This window comes from Peromyscus eremicus, chromosome 23, assembly GCF_949786415.1.
Source record: "Peromyscus eremicus chromosome 23, PerEre_H2_v1, whole genome shotgun sequence".
NCBI classification, from domain to species: domain Eukaryota; kingdom Metazoa; phylum Chordata; class Mammalia; order Rodentia; family Cricetidae; genus Peromyscus; species Peromyscus eremicus.
Window position 1 is genome coordinate 11341678 of NC_081438.1, and position 21652 is coordinate 11363329.

The following is a 21652-nucleotide window of genomic DNA, read 5'->3' on the forward strand; positions in this document are numbered from 1 at the left end:
AGAGGTCATGCCTGCCTCTGAGCCTCTGCAGGTGGGTTTAGAGCTCGGCCGGGAGGTGGGCGGGGCCAGACGGGCGGGAGGGCGGGGCCTGTATTGTCCGCCCCGCGGGGCATGCCGGGAACCCCGCCCCCAAGATGGCGTCTCACTGACAGTTGGCTGCGGAGCGGCAGAGGCGGATCCTGCTCGTCAGGGCGGCGGCGGCGGGGCCGGGGTCTCCCGGGCCGGGTTTGGCGTGTGGAAGGGATGGCGGCGCGGAACGCCTAGGGCGGTGCCGCGCGGGCGAGGCGGGCGCGGCGGGCGGCCATGGGCTGCTGAGGCGGCGGCGTCCCCGCAGCGCCTTCCCTTAGCCATGGGTTCGTCGGCTGCCGCGGCGGCGGCGGCGGCGGCGGCGGCGGCGGCGGCGGACTCGGCGCAGTGGCTCTCGGTGAAGGAGGAGACCATCTTTCTGCACGACGGGCTTATCCGGGTCACCGACCTGGCCGAGCTGCCCAGCGAGATCCTCGGCGCCCCGGAGGCAGCCGACACCGACCTGGAGGTGAGCGAGGGGCCCCCTCAGGCCGCGGCAGGTGTGTGCGGCTCTCGGGAGCATCTTCGGGCCGCGGCCTGGAGCCCCGGCAGCCGCCGCCCCGCCGCTCCCCTCCCCCACGCGCCGGGAGTCCCTTGGCGGGCGCGCCCAGGTGGCTGCGCTCCGGAGACCTTTTGTATTTTTGAACGGTTGCACACGCTCGGCTTCTTTTTCAGCCCCCGCCCCGGTGCTGGTTTTTGTGGGCGCGTGAGGGCACGCGTGTGCGTTGGGGAGACCGAGTGACAGCTGCCAGGCGTCCTCCACCCTAAGCAATTCTGCAACCTGTCTGTGCGGTGCCTCCGATTGACACCCGGGGCTTTTGTCAGGGAAGCCCGCGCGGTGTGGACAGAGAGACAGGGATGCTACAGCCGAGGCCTGGGAAGGGTCAAGGGCGGGTGTGAGCGTGTGTGTGTGTGTGTGTGTGTGTGTGTGTGTGTGTACGCGCGCGCGTGAGTTTCGGGGTCCAGTCTCAGGTGCGGTGGCAGGTGCATCAGCTAGGCTCAACAGTGGTGGTGTTCCCCCCACCCCCATCCACCCCAAGGAAATCAAATGTGCATATGGTGGATGGGAACTTTCCACCGACTACGCTCAGTTTTGTGTTTTGCCTGGAGGTATTGGCTGTCGTGTTTTCATCCAGGCTAGGTGGATGTTGACCCTGCTTCCCCTCCACTTTGTAGGGTGACATTTTTGGTGTGTAGGATGCATAGAGTGTCGTGAAATTCGTATTGTCGCATGGAGGGTTCCCTGGGGTACGCCGCAGACGGGAGGACCTGTGTGCGGGAAATCTTTTGTGTTTTGCGGTTTTTCGTGCGCTTTGGCATTCAGTACCATCGACATTTATAGAAATGGATTAAAATCCCATTACTGTGTGTTTTTGGAAACGGCAGAGATCCGATCCCGTTCAGCGAGACTCTGGGACGTGCTTGAGATGCGAATGTAGTCCGCTGTGTTTGTGCGTCTGGCTTTGAGGTTGCTTCAGAATTTCCGTTTGTGACTCTTAATTGACATATTTTACAGTCTAGCCACGATAACATGGAAGATATATAAGTTGACAGAGAATTCCTAGCGTGGAATCATAATACAATTATGTTTTATTTGGGCCTGTTCTATAAAAAGCAAGGTGTGTCTGAGTTAACCGCCTGAAAACTCCAGGGCTCTGATGGTATGATGGTGGACTCTTTATTTAATGGGTGCTGCTGTGTAAAGGTGGAAAGTGGATGGATGATGCTCTTTGTTCCTTGGAGACTAACCTAAATTCCCCAGAGCCCAGACTGTTTGATGTATATGAATTTTCGGATTAGAAGGAGCAGAATTATTTTAACAACTGAGTTATTCAGTTAGTGTTCTCAAAATGTTTACTGTATATATCCTGAGTGGATTTGTCAGCTATTTCCAGCAGATTCATTTTAAAGGAAAGGCTATGACCTACTACTAGATTAATTCCTCTCCAAAAGGAGTATGTGAATGAGTGATGCACATTGGGATTGGCAGTAATGGGGAACTTTTTTGTTTTTATTCATTGGGATTGGCAGTAATGGGGAACTGTTTTGTTTTCATTCCTTTCCAGACTACAGTATCTGGAGAAGCAGGTAGTCTGCTATCCACACACCTATTTAGTAATACTCCTTAACTGTATCCGTGTGTCGGGTACTGTCCTGTTAGATTCTAAAAGGACTCTAGGAGCTAAGTCTTGTTACTCATTTGCAACAGTTACGTTGTATCTATTGTGTGGTTGTAGCAAGCAAAGAGCAGAGCAAGTGTGCAGTTTGCTCAAGATCTTTATTTTTACTTATTTATTTTTTTGAGACAGGGTGTCACTCTGTAATCCTGGCTGTCCTGGAACTCTATATAGACTAGGTTGTCCTGGAACTCACAGAGATCTGCTTGTCTCTGCCTCCCAAGTGCTGAGATTAAAGGTGTGCACACCACACTCAACCTTAAATTTTTTTTAATACTTAGAATTAATTTACAGGGATGCTGGGGATCTAAACTCCGATCCATTAGCCATGGAGCAGTCACTCCAGCCCTAAACTCAGATTTTCATGCTGCAGAGTGAGTGCTCCATCCACAGAGCTGCCTTCCTAACTCCACTTTGTTTCCTGTCCAGCAACTGTTTCTTTTCATGTTTCAGGAAGGTTAGAGTTTATCAGTGTTTTAAAAGGTATCTTTTGGGGTGCTATCAAGCCTGTGAAGTAGTATCTCCCAGATCTCTCCAGTAGATTCTGAAGGAATAGCAGTGTTCTTCATAGGGTTTTGTTTTTTTGTTTTTCTAGACAGTGTAACAGCCCTGGCTGTCCTGGAACTCCCTCTGTAGACCAGGCTGGCCTCAAACTCACATAGATCTGCTTGCCTCTGCCTCCCTAGTGCTGGGATTATTCATAGGGTTTTATAATTATAGAATTCTTCCACTAATGATTTTGAATTATGAATAAGACTGGAACTCAGTTGAATAATTTATGAGGGACAACTGTAATATATAAGACTATAGAGTCACAGAATTTTAGAGTGCAGAAGGGACCTTGGAGATGATGTTTCCCTCATTTTAGAAATTGATCAGGAAGGATTCTGCTGTAGTGGGTGTAACATGTCTAGCTAGGGCAGTAAGATGACCTGGGCCTTCTGCCTCTGGGTTCCAGTGTTCTTTTTACTCTCAGTGCTTTGCGAGGTTACATGTCAGGTTAAAAAAAAAAAAAAAAAAAAAAAGAATCTCAGGAGATAAAATGGACCTGAGCAGAGCATCTGGAGTAAATTTTCTTCCTTGTATATTATAAATACATTTTTGAAGGAAAAAAAAAAACAAGCCCACCCAATAATAGTATTTTCATAATGCAAGTAGTATCTTGTGGATTTAGCAGTAAGTGGGGTCTACTGTTTTGGGTGTCGAGGGCATGGCAGTGGATGAAATGAAAGCTTCCTTCTCTAAAAAGCTTATATTCCAGCATGAAGATGTAGACTACAGCAATAATAAGTATCCTGCATCACAGCCCCACAGTGTCCTTGGACTGGACCCAGGAACTGTTGGATACCCAAACCCACCAATGCTGAAGCTCTCGTATAAATGATATAGCTTAGCACATAGACTTTGTACAGTTACATATAAGTCATTGCTTTATGTAGTACAAGGAAGGCAATCTTAGGAGATTGCTTAGGAGATAATGATTAGAAATACTTTTGTGTATATGTTCTGTGCCTGGTCCAATTGCACACAAACAGGGCGGGGATGACATGTTCTAACAGTGAACACTGTGGAGAGGAGCTTTGAAGTGATGGGAGGTTACAAAGGGGATGCTTACACATCACTCCATGTGCAATCACTCCATGTGATTGTGTGGATTCTCTGTGGCACTGGCTACAAAGCAAATCTGAGTTTTGCTTTTTGGAAATTTCTCCTCCTCCTTTTCTTTTAAGACGGGGTATCAGTATATAGACCAGGCTGGCCTTGAACTCACAGAGATCCTTCTGCCTCTGCCTGCCCAGTGTAGGGTTTTTTTTTTTTTTGTTGTTGTTGTTTTGCTTTTTGTTTGTTTGTTTTGTTTTTCGAGACAAGGTTTTTCTGTGTAGTTTTGGTGCCTGTCCTAGATCTCACTCTGTAGACCAGGCTGGCCTTGAACTCTGCATCCCAAGTGCTGAGATTAAAGGCATACGCCACCGCCGCCTGGCCCTAGTCTAGTGCAGGTTTTAAAGGTGTGCGTCACCAGCCCAGCATTTTCCTGACTATTTTCAATCCACAGTTTGTTGAATGTGAAGATGTGGAGCCCACTGGTGTGGAGGACAACTTGTGTGCATGTATGTGCCTCTGTGTGTGCTAGTGCACATGTATGTGATGACAAGTGAAAGTGCTGTGGAGAAGATAAGCTAGGTAAAGAGATGGGACTTCATGTCATATCCAGTGGGCTGGAGAGGAAAGTGCAGGCAGATGAAAGTGCAAGCAGGCTCTTGAGCAGAGTCTGAGGAAGCGAGAGTGTGACATATGACTGTTGAGCAAAGAGCATCCTATCCAGAGGGGACATCGGGAGCCAAGCGTCTCAGAGGAAACTATCCTTAGCTTGTTGGGAGCTCTGAGCCCTTATTCAGAAAGCAGAGGGGAGAGAAGAGTGATGGGAGTCAGGAATGCTGATGAAGTGGGGCCTTGGCAGTGAGGGCTTTGAGTCTCACAGTGAATTAAGAATGCAGAGTGGGGCTTATTCTTTTTATATTATTTTTAAATTAGTAAGCAAGATAATTAATGTCATTGTGACATTTCATACATATGTATTTTGCTTATCTCTCCCCTCCCTTTTTCTTGTCCTTTGAAAATAGCTGTCTTCTATCTTTGTGATACACATGGTAAGCTGAAGCAAGAGGATAGAGAAATTGAGGCCAGCCTTTGTTATACAGGGGATGAGTGTGCGTGTATATTGTTATAGCGATGAGCTTTGCAAAGATCACTTTCAAGTATTCAATGCTCTTTGACCATATTCACTCCTCTCGTACCCTCCCCTTCCTCCCTTCCCTTTCCCTGATAGAAAATTGTTATTTAAATATTGAAATAAATATAAACGTAAAGACAAAAGTCTGCAGCTCAGAAGTGATAGCTCGTGGGGCTCAGTGGGAGAGCATTTCCGTGGCAAGCACAAAGCTCCACATTCAGTGCCCCCACCATACACATATACACAACTCAAATAAGTACACTGAAACTTAAATTTCATTTCATAGAACATTAGTGTTTTAAATGAAGGTAATCAATAGTTTATTGGATGAAGTTCCAAGTTTGCTATTTACTGTTTCATATTTATTTTATAAACTCCACCTGGGGACAAGTCTCTCTCTCTCTCTATCTCTGTCTCTCTGACACACACACACACACACACACACACACACACACACACACACACTGATAGAGAAGCTATTTTCTCAATGTGTCCAAAATATTTCTTACCCTATAGTTTATTTGTTAAATTTTCTGCATTTATTTATCTATGTATTTCTATGTATGTATGATCTATCTATCTATTATGGTTTTGTTTGTTTGTTTGTTTTTAGTGTTTTTGAGACAGGGTTTCTCTGTGTGGTTTGGGTGCCTGTCCTGGATCTCGCTCTGTAGACCAGACTGGTCTCAAACTCACAGAATCTGCCTGGCTCTGCCTCCTGAGTGCTGGGATTAAAGGCGTGTGCCATCGCCGCCCAGGTCTATCTATTATGTTTATGTGGACTTGAATGCTAGGGTGTTTGTATGGAGGTCAGAGGACAGCTTGTGGGAATCAGCTGCCTTCTGACTGGTTGGTTATAGGGATTGAACTAAAGTTGTCAGGCTTGGCAGCAAACACTCTGATCCATAGGGCTATTTCACTGGTCTAGGTAGAGACTTCTTTTAAATTCAAACATTTTCAAAATGAGTGGTTCTCATTTTTCTTTATTTTTGTGTGTCACTGGGGATCAAATCCATTTTCTGTAACTGCTCATGAAATGCAAGCACTGTGTTCCTAAACTCCATCTTGAGTCCTGCTTCTCATGGTTGATGGTTGTGAGGACTTCCTCTCCTCCCTCAGCCGGTAACACACTCTCCTCACCAAGACTGATTGAAAAAAAAAAAAAGACTTTATTTAATTAAAAATATTTTAAAGATTTCTTTCTTTATGTGTCTGAGGTTTGCCTGTGTGTGCAGTGCCTAGGGAACTCTGAAGAGGGCATCACATTTCCTAGAACTTGGAGTTGCAGATGATTGCAAGTCATCACGTGGGTGCTGGGAACTGAACCCAGGCCCTCTGAAAGAACAAGAACCCTTAACCACTGAGACATCTCTCCAGCCCCCATACAAAGATTTAAGCATGAAAGTTTATGTAAATTTTGTAACTGCCTCAAGTTGGAAACATTCCAAATGTCCAACAGGTGAATAGATAAACAAGTATGGAATATCCATACAGTGGAATCAAAGCAGTATAAAGTCATGTTCTGTTGCTAGAGCATGGGTTTATGCTGGGTGCTAGAAACCAGACACAGTGTACACTGTAAGATTTCATTTGTATGAGATTCTAGAAAATACAAACTAGTCTGTGATGACTGCCTGGAGAGAAAGAGGAGGGCCGGGGAGAATTGGGGGGGGGAGGGATGATAGAGGAGCATGAGGAGACTTCTGAGGTGTTGGGTGTTTTGGTTGTGGTATCATTTCATGTTCATATGTATATGTGTCAAAACAACTCAGATCCTACAGTTTAAATATGTGCAGTTTATTGTATGCCAATTATACTTCAGTAAGCAAACACAATCTCCACATGCCCAGAGTGTGTTCTGGGTACTGTTTGGGAAGTGAAAGGCAGCAGAGTTTTGTGTGTTGTTTGTTTTGCCATTTAAGAGAAGAACATTTGGGTTTGGAGCTGCTCAGCTGAAGCAGCCAAGGCTTTGTGTGCTGTGACATGCACATGGAACCTTCCGGACAAGGTTCAGGCTTTATTTATTCTGTTCTGGGATGCTATTAGCCCTGTGGAAGAGTTCAGAGCTGAGCTTCTAGAATTCCAGATTTTAGCACGGGGAGATAATGCATAAACTGTCCTCGTTCACCAGTAGTTTCTTCTTGGCACGCTGCCATCAAGCACTGATGCATGTCACTCGTGTTCTGTGAACTTGGGTGAAAGGCTCAGCAAGCCAGAGCATGAAGTAAGGATGAAGATGTGAGGATTGTCAGGGGCAGTATGGCCAAGGGTTGAAAGTCACGTCTTGTTGTTTTGAGATGGGGTCTTATATAGATAACCCCAGCTGGCCTTGAACTTAGCTGAGGATGACCTTGGTCTTCCTGCCTCTCCAGAGTTCTGGCAGTGGGGTTACAGGTGTGCTCCACCACAGTCGGCTTGGTATAACATCTTTGTCAGCACTCTCAACACTTCTGCCACCACTATGGCAATAGCACATTGTACTTCATGCCAGGCTTTTGTGAAATTCTTCATGGCTATTGTCGAATTTAATCTCCACAAAAGCCATCTGAGGTTGGTTATTGTTATATGCCCCATACCCAGTGCAGAAACTGCGGTGTAAATAAAATTAAGTAACCTGACAGAGATCAGAGATCATAGGGGCAAAGCAGAGGCTGGAGTCTGTTTGGTTCCAGCCTGGGGTTCATGTTCTTAACATAGTAACAGCCCTTGTTTTAGAAATGTCGGGTCTGGGGATGTACTCCACTGGGAGAGGGCTTGCCTCACGCACACAAAACCCTGGGTTTTATTCCTAGTGCTGCATAAACCAGCATGGTGGCACTCTTCTTTAATCCTAGCTTTCAGGAAGTAGGGACAGGAGGATCAGAAATTAAAGGTCATTCTTGGCTGTACATCAAGCTTAAAGCTAGCCTGGGCTACATGAGACTATCTCCAAAAATAAACAAATTAAAAAAATCTATTGCTCAGGTGTGGTGGTACATGACCACAACCCCTGCACTCAGGAGACTGAGGCAAGAGAATTGCTCTAAGTCAGAGGCCTGCCTGGGCCACATAGTGAGACAGGCTGGGCATGGCAATGCATACTTATAATCCCTGCACTTGGGAAGCTGAGGCAGGATTGCCATGAGTTCTAGTTAGCCTGGACTATAGAGCCTAGACCGTGTCTCAGTGCTCCCTGCCCCACCACAACAAAAGTGTATCTTATTATTATTTTTTGGTAAGATGCTATGTTGCTGTTTCTGGAAAGTTCTTTTATGCATATCTGTCAGCTGGTCACTGAAAGTCAAACCATCTTACCTACATATTTCTTTTTCTAGCAGCGGAGATAGGTGTTTTTAGTTTTTTAGCAGCAGAGATAGGTTTTTTTTTTTTTTTTTTTTTTTTTTTTAGTAATCCCCCTGCAATTTTCTTGCCTCACAACTTATTTACAGTGTGGGGAGGTGCATGAGGTAATAACTGGTCTTCACTTCAGTCTTTCTCCTATTGTATGTTCAAACGCTTTCTAAATAAATCAGCTCTGATTGTCTGTGTTCTTGGCTTCCATATTGACTGTTGGGTATGGCTCCTGGGTGGATGTCCTGTACCTGTTCTTTCCTAGGCTATAGGTGCCTGTGTGTCAGTTATGTGCAAGGACTATCAGTTTCCCAAAGCATCTTTTCTCTTTCCTCCCCTGCTCCCATCCTCCTTTATAGCCGTGGTTGTTTGGTGAACACAAGGAGTGTAGCCTGCTTCACAAGATGTTTAGTCAGTAGTTCCTAAGGAACGTAAATAACAGCATGTGACCAACTATGGTTATTTCTTTCTTTTTTTTTTTTTTTTTTTTTTGGTTTTTCGAGACAGGGTTTCTCTGTGTAGCTTTGCGCCTTTCCTGGAACTCACTTGGTAGCCCAGGCTGGCCTCGAACTCACAGAGATCCGCCTGGCTCTGCCTCCCGAGTGCTGGGATTAAAGGCATGCGCCACCACCGCCCGGCTAACTATGGTTATTTCAAAAGGAGAGGAGGAGGGTGCAGGAATTACATAATTGCTACTTTTTTTTTTTTTTTTTTTTTTTTTTTTTGAGACAGGGTCTTACTATGTAGATCAGGTTGGTCTGGAACTCACAGAGATCCTCCTGCCTCTCCAGTACTGGGATTAAGGGAATGTGCCACCATACCTGGCACATACTGGCACATAACTGACATTTATGCCTAGATGATCAAATTCTCTTCATCCCACATTCTTAGCATAACTTCATGTGCAAAGTCTCCTTTGCCATATCTATACCTTCTAGTATTGGGGCGGGGACATTTCAGAAGGTGCCATTTTCGATCTCAGCACAGTGGGTATTTTGGTTGTTTCTTACTATCAAAACCAGTCCTTTGGGGCCTCTTTCTGTATGTCTGAATTGCATGAAGAAATGTTTCTCTAGGGTAGATTTGAGACATTAAGGTGGCCATTGTAAATTTTAATGGATATTGCCAAATCAATTTCCCAAGTGGCTGTACCTGTAGTCAGAAGTTTTCCTGTGTCCCGTCCATTCTCACAGCTGCTCAGACCCAAGTAAACACACAGAGGCTTATATTAATTATGAACTGGATGGCCTATGGCTCTAGCTTCTTACTAGCTAGCTCTTATATCTTAAATTAACCCATTTCTATTAATCTATGTTTTGCCACGTATTTCGTGGCTTTACCAGTCTGCTGGCATGTTGTTCCTTGGGTGGCAGGCTGGTGTCTCTCCCCACCTTTTTCCTGTCTCTCTGCTTGCATTTCCCATCTGCCTCTAAGCTGCCTTGCCATAGGCCAAAGGGACTTTATTTACTAGCCAATGGGAGCAACACATATTCACAGCATACAGAAAGACATTCCACATGACAGGTGGATGGATCTCTGTGAGCTTGAGATCAGCCTGGTCTACAGAGTGAATTCCAGGAAAACTACCAGGGCTACCCAGGGAAACTGTGTCTTAAAATTCCAAAATAAAGAAGATAAATAAATAAATAAATAAATAAATAAATAAATAAATAAATATTCATTGTTACTATGTGTGTTATATGGGGTATATATGAGCAGATTCAGGCATATCATAGTACATTTGTGGAGGTCAGAGGAGTTTATTTTTTTCCTCCTTTGTTGTGTTCCAGGGATAAAACTCAGGTTGTCAGGCTTTCGTGGCAAGTGCTTTTACCCACCCACTGTTGGCTCTTAATTGCCCCCTACCCCGCCTTTTTTATTTTGGAGACAGGGTGGGTTTCTCTATTGTAGCCCTGGCTGCCCTGGAACTCACAAAGGTCTGTCTAACTCTACCTGTCAATTGTTGATTGAAAAAATGATTTTTTTTTTTAAATTTTATGATCATTGATGTTTTGCCTGCATGCATGTCTGTGTGAGAGTGTTAGAAGCCCTGGAACTGGAGTCATAGACAGGTGTGAACTGCCATATGGGAACCAGGAATTGAACCCAGGTCCTCTAGAAGAGCAGCCAGTGAGTGCTCTTAACCATTGAGCCATCCCTTAGTCCCTACCTGTTACAGAGCCCTCCAGGCTGGCACACCCCACCCCCACCCTAAACTTCTCCAGCCCAGGGACTGGGCTGCTCTTCCCCTAGCTGCCCTTTCCTATATAATCCAGCCATTTTGGTTACCTGCTCTCTTTTGGTCTACCTTTACCTTCCTGGTCTCTTGGTCTCCTCCTCCTCTCTCTTCCTGCCCCCTCTCCTCACATGGCCTGGCTCAGTCTGGCCATGTTACCTTTGGACTCTCCAAGGTGTCTGCCTCTGACTGTGTTCTCCCTTTTATCTACAATAAACTTTCTCCTCCACCATACCTAGGAGCAGCCATATCCTTTCCTTTATTATTATTTTTCTTTTTCTTTTTTTTTTTTTAAATTTATTTATTTATTATGTATACAGTGTTCTGTCTGCACATATCCCTGCAGGCCAGAAGAGGGCACCAGATCTCATTACAGATGGTTGTGAGCCACCATGTGGTTGCTGGGAATTGAACTCAGGACCTCTGGAAGAACAGCCAGGGCTCTTAACCTCTGAGCCATCTCTCCAGCCCTATTATTATTTTTCATTTATCTGGTACTGAAACCCAGGACCAGTCATGTCCTTCCTTTTTTATTTCTTTTTCTCATTAAGACAGGTTATAATATAAAGGCATATTTATAATGCCATATGATTTCTCTCCCAGTGGTATTGACTATTTGTGTGGAACTTTGAAGTTCATGTTCCATGATGGGATACTTTGCAGTGCATGCATCTGAATCTCCAGTGTTTCACTCCAACATTTGCACTACTAGGTCAAAGCATTGTGTGTGGCAATTTTAGGTTAGTAGTAAGGAATTGCATAATTTGCAAACTATTTCATGCAAATTGTAGGTTTAGGAGCTCTAACAACTGCAGATGCTTCATTCAAGTAGTGGTTTTATGCTAACAAAATGTTGACATTTGGTTTATATTTATAACGGTGTCTTGTGTTCCGTATGTGCTTTGTGTGTATTTGTGGTTTGCATTACTGATTACAGATGCACAAAGTCTAATGCAATACATGTAGTTATTTACTGGATGGCATAGAAAAACCAGGACCTCTTGTGTCCTGTGGCTATTGATATATTTGCTTTGTTTTGCTCCCCCCCTTTCTCCCCTCTCTCTCTCCCTTCCTTCATTCCTATTTGTCTCTTTTTTTTCTGAGACAAGGCCTCGCTTATATAGACCAGGCCAACCTTCAACTCATGATCCTCTTCCTTTAGCCTCCTGATTTTATGAGTGTGTGTCACCAGACCCTGCATTGTGTGCTTTTGTTTGTTTGTTAGTTTTGTTGTTTGTTTGTTTTTTAAGGTTTTTTTTTTTGTTGTTTTGTTTTTTGTTTTGAGACAAGGTTTCTCTGTGTAGCTTTGGAGCCTTTCCTGGAACTCACTCTGTAGCCCAGGCTGGCCTTGAACTCACAGAGATTCGCCTGCCTCCCCCCCCCCCCCCAAGTGCTGGGATTAAAGGTGTGCACCACCACTGCCCGGTTTGTGTGTGCTTTTCTTAACATTGAGTTGAACTAGTTACCGAAGTTAAAGAAGACAGCATCAGGGTTTGCATTCAAACATGGGCACATTAAATAGGAAGATTTATTATCCCCACCTCACTTCTCTGCAAGTTACAGAGGCATTGCAGGGCGGAAAGGTAAAAATGTATTTTGGGAACCTTAGAGGAAACTTTTCCCCAGGTGACCTATATAAATAAAAGTTTCTTTTTCCTCAGGGATTTTTTTTTTTCCGTTCATTCAAAAATTTATTGAGCAGCTAAGGATACAAAGGTATTACTCAAACATGGTCAAAGATGAGGCATATGCACAGGTGTAGAAAGCAGTAAAGTTCTCTGCATCACAAGAGTGAAAGAAAAATGCTTTAGGAAAACAAGAGATTTCTTCCAGTGTGCAAGGCGGGAATGGAAGGCCAATCAGGAAAGGGCATTGAGATGAGACTAGGAGACTTCAGTCTGGATTGTTGATGTACTCAGTATGCACCATATTTGTTTCTCCTTTTCCTCTCTCCCCATCTTTGGGCTTAATTTACCAGTAGTGCCCAGGACTGTTCAGTGCACTTTTTCTATACTTGCTTGCATTTTTGCCATAATATCTTCTACAGAACTAGGTCCTTTTGGTGTTTTAGGAGTTTGTTCCTGTTCTTTTGAAGGACTCTTGACCCTTTGATCTTGGTGTTGATGGTTTTAAGTCTTTTCCATTTTGGTTTGATTTTTGTGCACTTTTGGCTGGGGTATCTTGTACAGATTTCTTCACTGGAACTTTTTCTTCAGCTTCCTCGTCATAAAAATCATCATCTTTGCTGGGCGGTGGTGGTGCACGCCTGTAATCCCAGTACTCAGGAGGCAGAGGCAGGTGGATCTCTGTGAGTTCGAGGCCAGCCTGGTCTACAGAGCTAGTCCAGGATAGGCTCCAAAGCTACAAAGAAACCCTGTCTCGAAAAACAAACAAACAAACAAAATCATCATCTTCATCATCCTCATCATCTTCATCAAGTTTTGCTTTTTTTTTTTTTTTTTTTGGTTTTTCCAGACAGGGTTTCTCTGTGTAGTTTTGCCCCTTTCCTGGAACTCGCTTTGGAGACCAGGCTGGCCTCAAACTCACAGAGATCCACCTGGCTCTGCCTCCCGAGTGCTGGGACTAAAGGCGTGCGCCACGACCGCCCGGCAAGTTTTGCTTTTTTCTGCAGAACCTTGTTACTACCTCCAGGAGCAGATCGTTTTCCAGGCATACTTGAGTTTTACGGGGTGAGGGATTTAGCTCAGTGGTAGAGGGCTTGCCTAGCAAGCACAAGGCCCTGGGTTGGGTCCTCAGCTCTAGGAAAAAAAAAAAAAAGTTTTACATCCTCTTCATCTTCATCTTCTGACTGCATCTTCCTCTACAGCTACTAGGTAACTAAGCTACAAAGCTTCTGCCTCTACGATGTGTAATTCGTCTTTTGCCCCTGCCCCTAAACTAACCATTCTTAGTGATAACTGGTGCTCATTCTCATCATTATCCACCTTAAAGTCAAAATCCTTGTCAGCTTTTAGTTCACAAACGAAAAGGTAGTTCTGAGGCCTGAGAGGGCTCATGTCCATGTCCATCAAGTCTTCCATGAGGTGGAGGCGCGCACTTCGGTGTGAGAGAAGTCAGATGGAGGAAACTGCCTACTGTTCCTCAGAACAGACACGCAGGACAGAATCACGCCAGGGCTCCTCAGGGATTTTTAATTTGAATAGAATTCAGGGTTCTGTGAACTTGGGTGAGAGTTTCACAGACTCTGAGCTGAAACTCAGCATTTTCTTCAGTTATGAGTGAAGCGGACAAAATGGGAGCTGTGACTTTGTAACCAGTAGAAATCATAGGTACTGTCACACCCATGGTTTCTGTGTATGAGCTGGCTTGTAATGCTGTTTATATTTGCTGTTGCTTAAGAAGGTTGTGGTCCTGCCTAGAGCTTGTTCATTGTGCTGATATGTACAGGGCCTATGTGATAACACCAGCATGGAAAGCTTGTTTCTTTGGCTAGTTCTGGTAACTGTATTTCACTATGATAAGGTTCCCGTGTTTTGTTTTGCGTTTTTTTTTTTTTTTTTCTTTCCAGTGCTGAGGGTTATACCCAGAGCCTTGTGCATGCCAGGTAAGCTCTCTAAATTGAAAGGTAACCCTAGTCCTTAGTCCCTGTAGTTAATTTTTGACTCATTCAAAATTGTTACCTGGGAAAGGCCCATAGGCATCTCAACTGGAAATGAATAAACAGACTCTTTCTCCCTGTGTCTCTCTCATTTTAGTCCAAGTTTATGATGAACACGTGATGTGCAATTGTTTGATGTACAAATGACCACACATCTGGAAACCTCTGTATAGTTTCTGTGGTAGTAAATGTTACCTTTCTGTAAACTTTCTATGACCTGTTGATGTTGAGCAGGGCTGGATTTCTTAGATGATCTGTCTGACTTCCTTCCATTTGCAAAACATTGTAACATTAGCAAGGAAGCTGTTTTTGTCTTTCTTTTGTCCCTTTAAGTCAGGGTATGAGATGTGGCTCAGATTGATCTGGGACTCGCCATTCCTCTGTTTCAGCTTGCAGGTGCTGCAGGTATGTCTCACTAACCCTTGCTAACAAAGCTATTATTTTTTTTTTTTTTTTTTTTCGAGACAGGGTTTCTCTGTTTAGTTTTGGCTGTCCTGGATTTTGCTCTGTAGTGATCTCCCGAGTGCTGGCATTAAAGGTGTGTGCTCCACCACCGCCCGGCGTTCCTTTGTGTTTAAGGTTGCTTTGCCTGCATGTGTGTTTGTGCACCACCTGCGTGCCTGGTGTCCTTGGAGGCCAGAGGAGCTCTCGGTCTTCTAGAGCTGGAGAGATGGTTGTGAGCAGCCATGTGGGTCCTGGGAGTCTAATCCTGATCCTCTGATAAAGTAGCCTGTGCTCTTGACTGCTGACACATCTGTCTGGCCCAGGAAGCCTTTTTTTTTTTCAAGACAGGGTTTCTTTGTGTAGCCCTGGCTGTCCTGGAACTCCCTCTGTAGCCCAGGCTGGCCATGAACTCACAGAGATCCACCTGCCTCTGCCTCCCGAGTGCTGGGATTAAAGGCGTGCGCCACTACCGACCAGCTCCAGGAAGCACATTTTTTTTAAAGAATATAAAACAGCTAATAATAATAATAATAATAATAATAATAATAATAATAATAATATCTCTCCCACCCTTGCCCCTGCCCCTTTGGTTTACTGAGACTGGGTCTCTTTCAGCCCAGACTGGTCTCTAACTTAGTATGTAGCAGAGGCTAATCTTGAGCTCCTGAACTGTTAGCCTCCACTTCCCAAGTGCTTAGGTTACAGCCCTGAGCCATAATGCCTAGCCCTTTGTTGGAGTCTTGGACTTCTAAGGAAGAGCCTTTCCAACAGTGTCCTTGTGGTTGCCACCCGGGAGAAGTGGTTTAAGATGAGACACTCCACTGTCACCTGTCTAGAATTCAGTCGTGCAGCTGTGCTTTCTTCATCCTTCAAAGCGTGCCTTTATATTTGCGTTGTCAGGGTTCTTTACCCAGACACCTTCCAGAATTCTGCAGCCCTGTTGTCACTGCTGTCCACAGGCAGCTGTTAGCGCTTGAAATGTGGTTAGTCAGTGCTCTATCCCGCCCCCCAGAACTATGTTCTCTGTTGTCAACCAAAGTCCAACCAGATTATCACCTTAATTACTAGGGGTACAGTATGGTTTAGTTTGTTTGATACAAGATGTCATTGTGTAGCCCTAGCTGTCCTGAAATTCCCTAGGTAGGTCAGACTAGCCTTAAACTTGTGGTGATCCTTCTGAGTTGGAGTCACTAGTGCTGGTATTAGAGGTGTGCACACTATGCCCAGCCTCTCTAAGTCTTTCTATTTGGTGCCACACCTCCCCCTTCCTGCTTCTGGAGCTAAGTGATAAATATGTATCTGTGTAGTACTGGCATCTTCATGCACAGTACAGCAGATGTTCTGGGTTTGTCCTCGTTGCCCCCAACCCCCAATACAAAGTTTGTGTAGTCTTGTCTGTCTTGGAACGCCCTTTGTAGCCCAGGCTACAGAGATCCTCCTGCCTCTGCCTCCTAAGTGCTAGGATCAAAGGTGTTCGCCACCACTGCCTGATACAATTGTTCTGTTGTATGCTTTGAGCACCATTTGGATTAGGTGTTTTGTTTTTTTCCTCCCCTTGGTAGTTCCCAGGGCCTTGCTCATTCGAGGTAGATGTACCACTAAGCTGTTCTCCCAGCCCTGCCTGTCATTTTTGGAGTGCACACTATGAACGGCACAGACTGTCATTCCTAGGGATTTAAAGGATGATGATGTACTTAGTGACAACCTGGAACTTTAGACTGAAGGAATCTTCAGGGGTTGTGTATGGACATGGAAGGAGCTAGGTATAAATATCAACAACATATCTAGATGAGTTTTAGCCCAGCACTGCCACTTACCAGAACTACTCCTTGGAGCTGGGCCTGTAGCTCATTTGGTAAGATGCTTGCCTAGCATGTTTGAGGTCCTGGGTTCCATCCCCGCATCACATAAAATTGGGTATGTTGAATATGTTATACCTGTAATTTGAGCATTCAGGAAGTGGAAGCAGGAGGATAAGACATTACAAATCATCCTTGGTGCCTGGCGGTGGTGGCGCACGCCCTTAAATCCCAGCACTCAAGAGGCAGAGGCAGATGGATCTCTGAGTTCGAGGCCAGCCTCATCCCCGGAGGGAGTTCCAGGACAGCCAGGGCTACACAGAGAAACCCTGTCTCAAAACAAAACAAAACAACAAAAAAATCATCGTTGGCTACAAAGTAAGTTTGAGGCCAGCCTGGGCTACATGAGACATTATCTCAAAAACAAAAGCAACTGAAATCTTTCTACTTCTTGTTTATGAAATATTCTCCTGTGAGGATAAATGATAGTTATAAATGAATGAAATAAATGAGGCAACTTACCCAGAATAGCAACTAGCACATGACATTTAATAATAACACCATATGTGGCAAGCTTTGATATTGAAACACTCATTATAATTCAAATACTGGATTCTTCAATTGGCATGATACATTCTAAAATCATGCAGTAGCATGGATTAATAGCTATCCCTCAATTTCTTTAAAACTTTGAAAAATTAGGTTATTGTTTTTATTGATAGTTAAATAAGTATGTACTGCCTTGGTCTTATCTTCAACAGGAATAATATTGTTGGTTATTTTTAGTATAAACACATCAGACAAAGTGTAATTTATTCCTGCAGGCTGAACTTCAAGAATTTTTATAAAGGGATCTCTTATATATTCTAATATTTTCCTTTCCATTGTCTTTTTTATTTTTTTCTGTGTTGACATATCAGGTCATTCAAGATATTTAATTATTTAGAATTGCCCCTCAGGGAAACACCATTCTGGGATGATGATGCTTCAAACACAGATTCTTTGGTGACAGAAATTCTTTGATGATAGAAAATGTTTTTAAGTGTTAAAAATTCTTCCATGTGTTCATATATTCATTAGGCCATCTGCAGATGCAGAGCAGGTATGCAGTGTGGTCTCTTAGTCATGTCCATTGTTATTTAAAGCAGAAGGTCTCATTATGTAACCCAGGCCGGCTCAGAACTTTGCTATGTAACAGAAGCTGTCCTTGCATTCTTCATCCCCCTGTGACCCCCTCCCAAGTACTGGGATCACAGGCATGTGCCTCCATGACTAGTTTATGTGGTACTGGGGATCAAAACCTGGGCTTCCTATGTACAATTAAGCACTCTACCAACTGAACTACATCTCTTAGCCCAACTCTGCTTGTTTTCAAACACAAATCACTTTTCTAAAAGACACCCCCCCCCCCCCGCCCCCCGTGATGTCAGTGGGAAAGATGTTTGTTATCTAGAGGGCTCAGGGGGTAAAGGTACTTGTCTAAGTCTGGTGACATGAGGTTGATCCCTGGAACCATGTAAAGGTAGACTTCACAGACATGTGTTGACTGCCACTAGTGTACAGTGGCACATGTATGCCCCCATAAACATATACATGTACACATCACACGCAACAATAATAAACAAAATATGAATTTACTCTTATGTTGAAGAGAGAGATACACACAGAAATATAATACATAGTGGACTAGAGAGACAAAGAGGACTCCAATTCTGTTATCATCTCCCATGTGGAGTGGCTAACAATTGCCTGTAATTCCAGCTCCAGGAGATTAGTCTCTCCTCTGGTTTCCAAGTGCATCCACACTCATGTGTACATACCCATACACAAACACACATATAAACATATTATCCTGGCTGTTTTGTTTGGCTCTTTTTTTTTTTTCAGCTTGATATGAGAGTTATCTGGGAAGAGGAACTTCAATTAAGAAAATGCCTCCATCAGATTGCCTGTAGGCAGGTCTATAGAGATTTTTTTTTATTAATGATTGATGTGGGAGGGCCCAGCTCACTGCAGGAAATGCCACGTCTAGGCAGGTGGCCCTGGGTAGTATAAGAAGCAAGATGGGGCTGGGGAGATGGCTCAGTGGGTAAAGTGCTTGCCACACAAGCATGAGGACCTGAGTTCAGTTCCGGGTACCACATAAAAAGCCAGGTATGTTGTGCTTGTGGAATTGTGGTGTAGGGGATGAGAGGATTGGCAGATGTAGATGTCTAGGCTCAACGGCCAGACAGCCCAGTGTTAAAGAAAAAAATGGTGGATGGTGTCTGACTTCTAGCCTCCACACACATGCATCTACAAGTGCACCTGAATAATACACACACACACACACACACACACACACACACACACACACACACTGGGGTGGGGGGCAGGGAAGAAGCAAGCTGAGTGTCTGGAGAGAGAGCTCATGTGCTAAGAGCACTCAACACCTTCTGACTTCCGCAAGCACCAGGAATTCATATGGTGCACAGACATATGTACAGGCAAAATATTCATATACATAAAAATGAACAAGAAAGGAGGGAGGGAGGGAGGGAGGGAGGGAGGGAGAGAGAGAGAGAGAGAGAGAGAAAGATAGCACAAGCTTAAGCTGAGCAAGCCACAAGGAGCAAGAGCCAGTAAGCAGCATTCCTCCATTGTTTCTGCTTTAATTCCTGCCACCATGTTCCTGCCCTGCTTGAGTTCCTGCTTTGGCTTGTAAGCTAAATAAATTCTCTCCTCCTCAAGTTGCTTTTTTGTTTTTATATTTTTATTTTTTTGGTTTTTCGAGACAGGGTTTCTCTGTGTAGCTTTTTGCCTTTCCTGGGACTCACTTGGTAGCCCAGGCTGGCCTCGAACTCACAGAGATCCGCATGCCTCTGCCTCCCGAGTGCTGGAATTAAAGGCGTGTGCCACCACCGCCCGGCTGTTTTTATTTTTTATTTTTTTGTTTTTTTCCAGATGATTTCTTTGAGTAGCTCTGGCTGTCCTGTAGACCAGGCTGACTTCGAACTCACAGGGATCCTCATGCTTCTGCCTCCCAAGTGCTGGGATTAAAGGTGTGCGCCACCAATGCTGGATGACATAAATCTTTTTTTAAAATATTTTTTGAGTGTTTTATGTGTGTTGGTGTTTTGTGTGAATATATGTGTACCATATGCATCCTTGGTACTGTGGAGGCCAGAAGAGGTTGTCAGATCCCCTGAAACTGGAGTTACAGATGGTTGTGAGCTGCCATGTGTGTGCTAGGTCCTTTGGGAGAGCAACTAGTGCTCTTAATCTCTAAGCCATCTCTCCACACCACCATCCCCCCCTCCCTTTTTTTTCTCAGACAGAGCCTATGGAGTCCTGGCTGGCCTGGAACTCACTATAATTCAATAACTCACTGTGAATTCAATAAACTTGAATTCACAGAGATTCACCTGCCTCTGCCTCCTAAGTGCTGGGATCAAAGGCATGCACTACCATGCCCAGCATAGTACTTCTTCTTTTTTTTTTTTTTAATTTTTATTTTTTTTTGTTTTTTCGAGACAGGGCTTCTCTGTATATCTTTGCGCCTTTCCTGGATCTCGCTCTGTAGACCAGACTGGCCTTGAACTTACAAAGATCCACCTGCCTCTGTCTCCCGAGTGCTGGGATTAAAGGCATGTGCCACCACCACCTGGGTCATAGTACTTCTTTAAAAAAAAAAAAGGAGCCGGGCAGTGGTGGTGCATACCTTTAATCCCAGCACTCGGAAGGCAGAGCGAGGTGAATCTGAGTTCGAATCTGGTCTACAGAGCGAGATCCAGGACAGGCACCAAAACTACACAGAGAAACCCTTTCTCGAAAAAAACAAAGCAAAACAAAAAAACAATAACAAAAAAGGAAATATAATACAAACACATATTATGTTTTGGTTTCTGTTAATCATAGCATTTAGTATGCCATTGTACCCTTCTTAGCAAGATTCACAGCAGCTAGCTTTATGACTATTGTGTATATCATGGCAGGCCTTAGATGTTACCTTCTGAGGAAGAGGGAACAAGGTTCCCTGGGGCCTTTGTCAGGTGCTTGTCAGCAGCTTTGGAAAGCTGATAGCTGCAGTCCGATATTAGCTGTAGTACAGTTGAGACTTGTTTCTTTTCGGACGCAGTGTCCTGCCAGTCAAGATGCCCCTTTTAGTTTTAGCAATTCTTTGATAGTCTTTGGGATTGGAGTGGTCTTGTCTTTCCTGTATTTTAGTCAAATCAAATTGTAGTTGAGTTTATCTGTGACAATAAAAACAGACTGGGTGGCTGTTAACAGACTGGTGCAGACCACAGACTGGTGCAGACCAGTGGAGGGAGAGACTTCATTCTCCTCTGGGTCACACAGGAGATGTCAGTGACTAAGCCAGATGACCTTCTAACCAACTTCTTGAGGAGCAGTTAAGGGTACAATGCCTTTTGCTGTGTTTCATCTTGGTAAATTAAACAAACAACAAAAATACTTATTTGGTGGGGCAGTGGTAGTGCACGCCTTTAATCTCATCTCTTGGGAGGCAGACGCAAGAGGATCTCTGTAAGTTCGAAGCCAGCCTGGTCTACAGAGCTAGTTCCAGGACAGGCTCCAAAGCTACACAGAGAAATCTTGTCTCGAAAAACAAAAAACAAAACAAAACAATCCAGTGTGTATCTGCTCTGCAGTCATTGAAATCAAAGAAGGGAACACATCATGGAAAAATGTGAAAGACAGATTAACAACTACTATTTCTTTTTTCTTTTAAGGATTTATTTATTTTTCTTTATGCGTATGAGTTTTTGCCTGCATGTATGTATGTGTATCAGGTGTCAGATCCCTTGGAATTGGAGTTACAGATGGTTGTGAGCCTATACTTTGATGTTGGGAATTAAACCTGGGTCCTCTGGTAAAGCAGCCAGTGCTCATATGCTAGTCTTCAGTGTGTCATATGCTCTATGAGAGAGATCGTAAAAATAAAACTATCAGTAAGTGGGTTACTAATGTACAACTCAGGGAAGGGTATAGATGTGTGGAAATGTCCATCAGCTTAGAAAGGTACCTATCTAGAAAGAGTCACCTGCCTCTGGGTGCTCCTGAGAGTATAAGGCTGTATGTGAATCCCTGCACTTGTAGAATTTGGCCTCTTAAGTGCACATAAGCACTGTTTACTCATGCCGTTGCTAAGTAGGTGTACTGACATCCTTAGCAAATGTAAGCTTATGTTCATCAGCATAGTATTCCCAGGAATGTTATGCTATGTCATGAGTTGTTCACAGACACACCAAG

The 21652-nt window shown here is 44.2% G+C and overlaps 1 protein-coding gene and 1 pseudogene across 1 annotated transcript in view; one reads left to right on the top strand and one right to left on the bottom strand.

Annotated features, from left to right (window-relative positions):
* The first annotated feature begins 332 nt into the window (after positions 1-332).
* Positions 333-21652, top strand: part of Hectd4 (HECT domain E3 ubiquitin protein ligase 4) — a 164259-nt gene continuing 142939 nt past the window's right edge. The window contains exon 1 of the mRNA XM_059249761.1: positions 333-535. Coding sequence (XP_059105744.1) covers positions 350-535 — 186 coding nt within the window. The 5' untranslated portion in view covers positions 333-349. The remainder of the gene's footprint in view (positions 536-21652) is intronic.
* Positions 12203-13773, bottom strand: LOC131898338 (nucleophosmin-like; annotated as a pseudogene).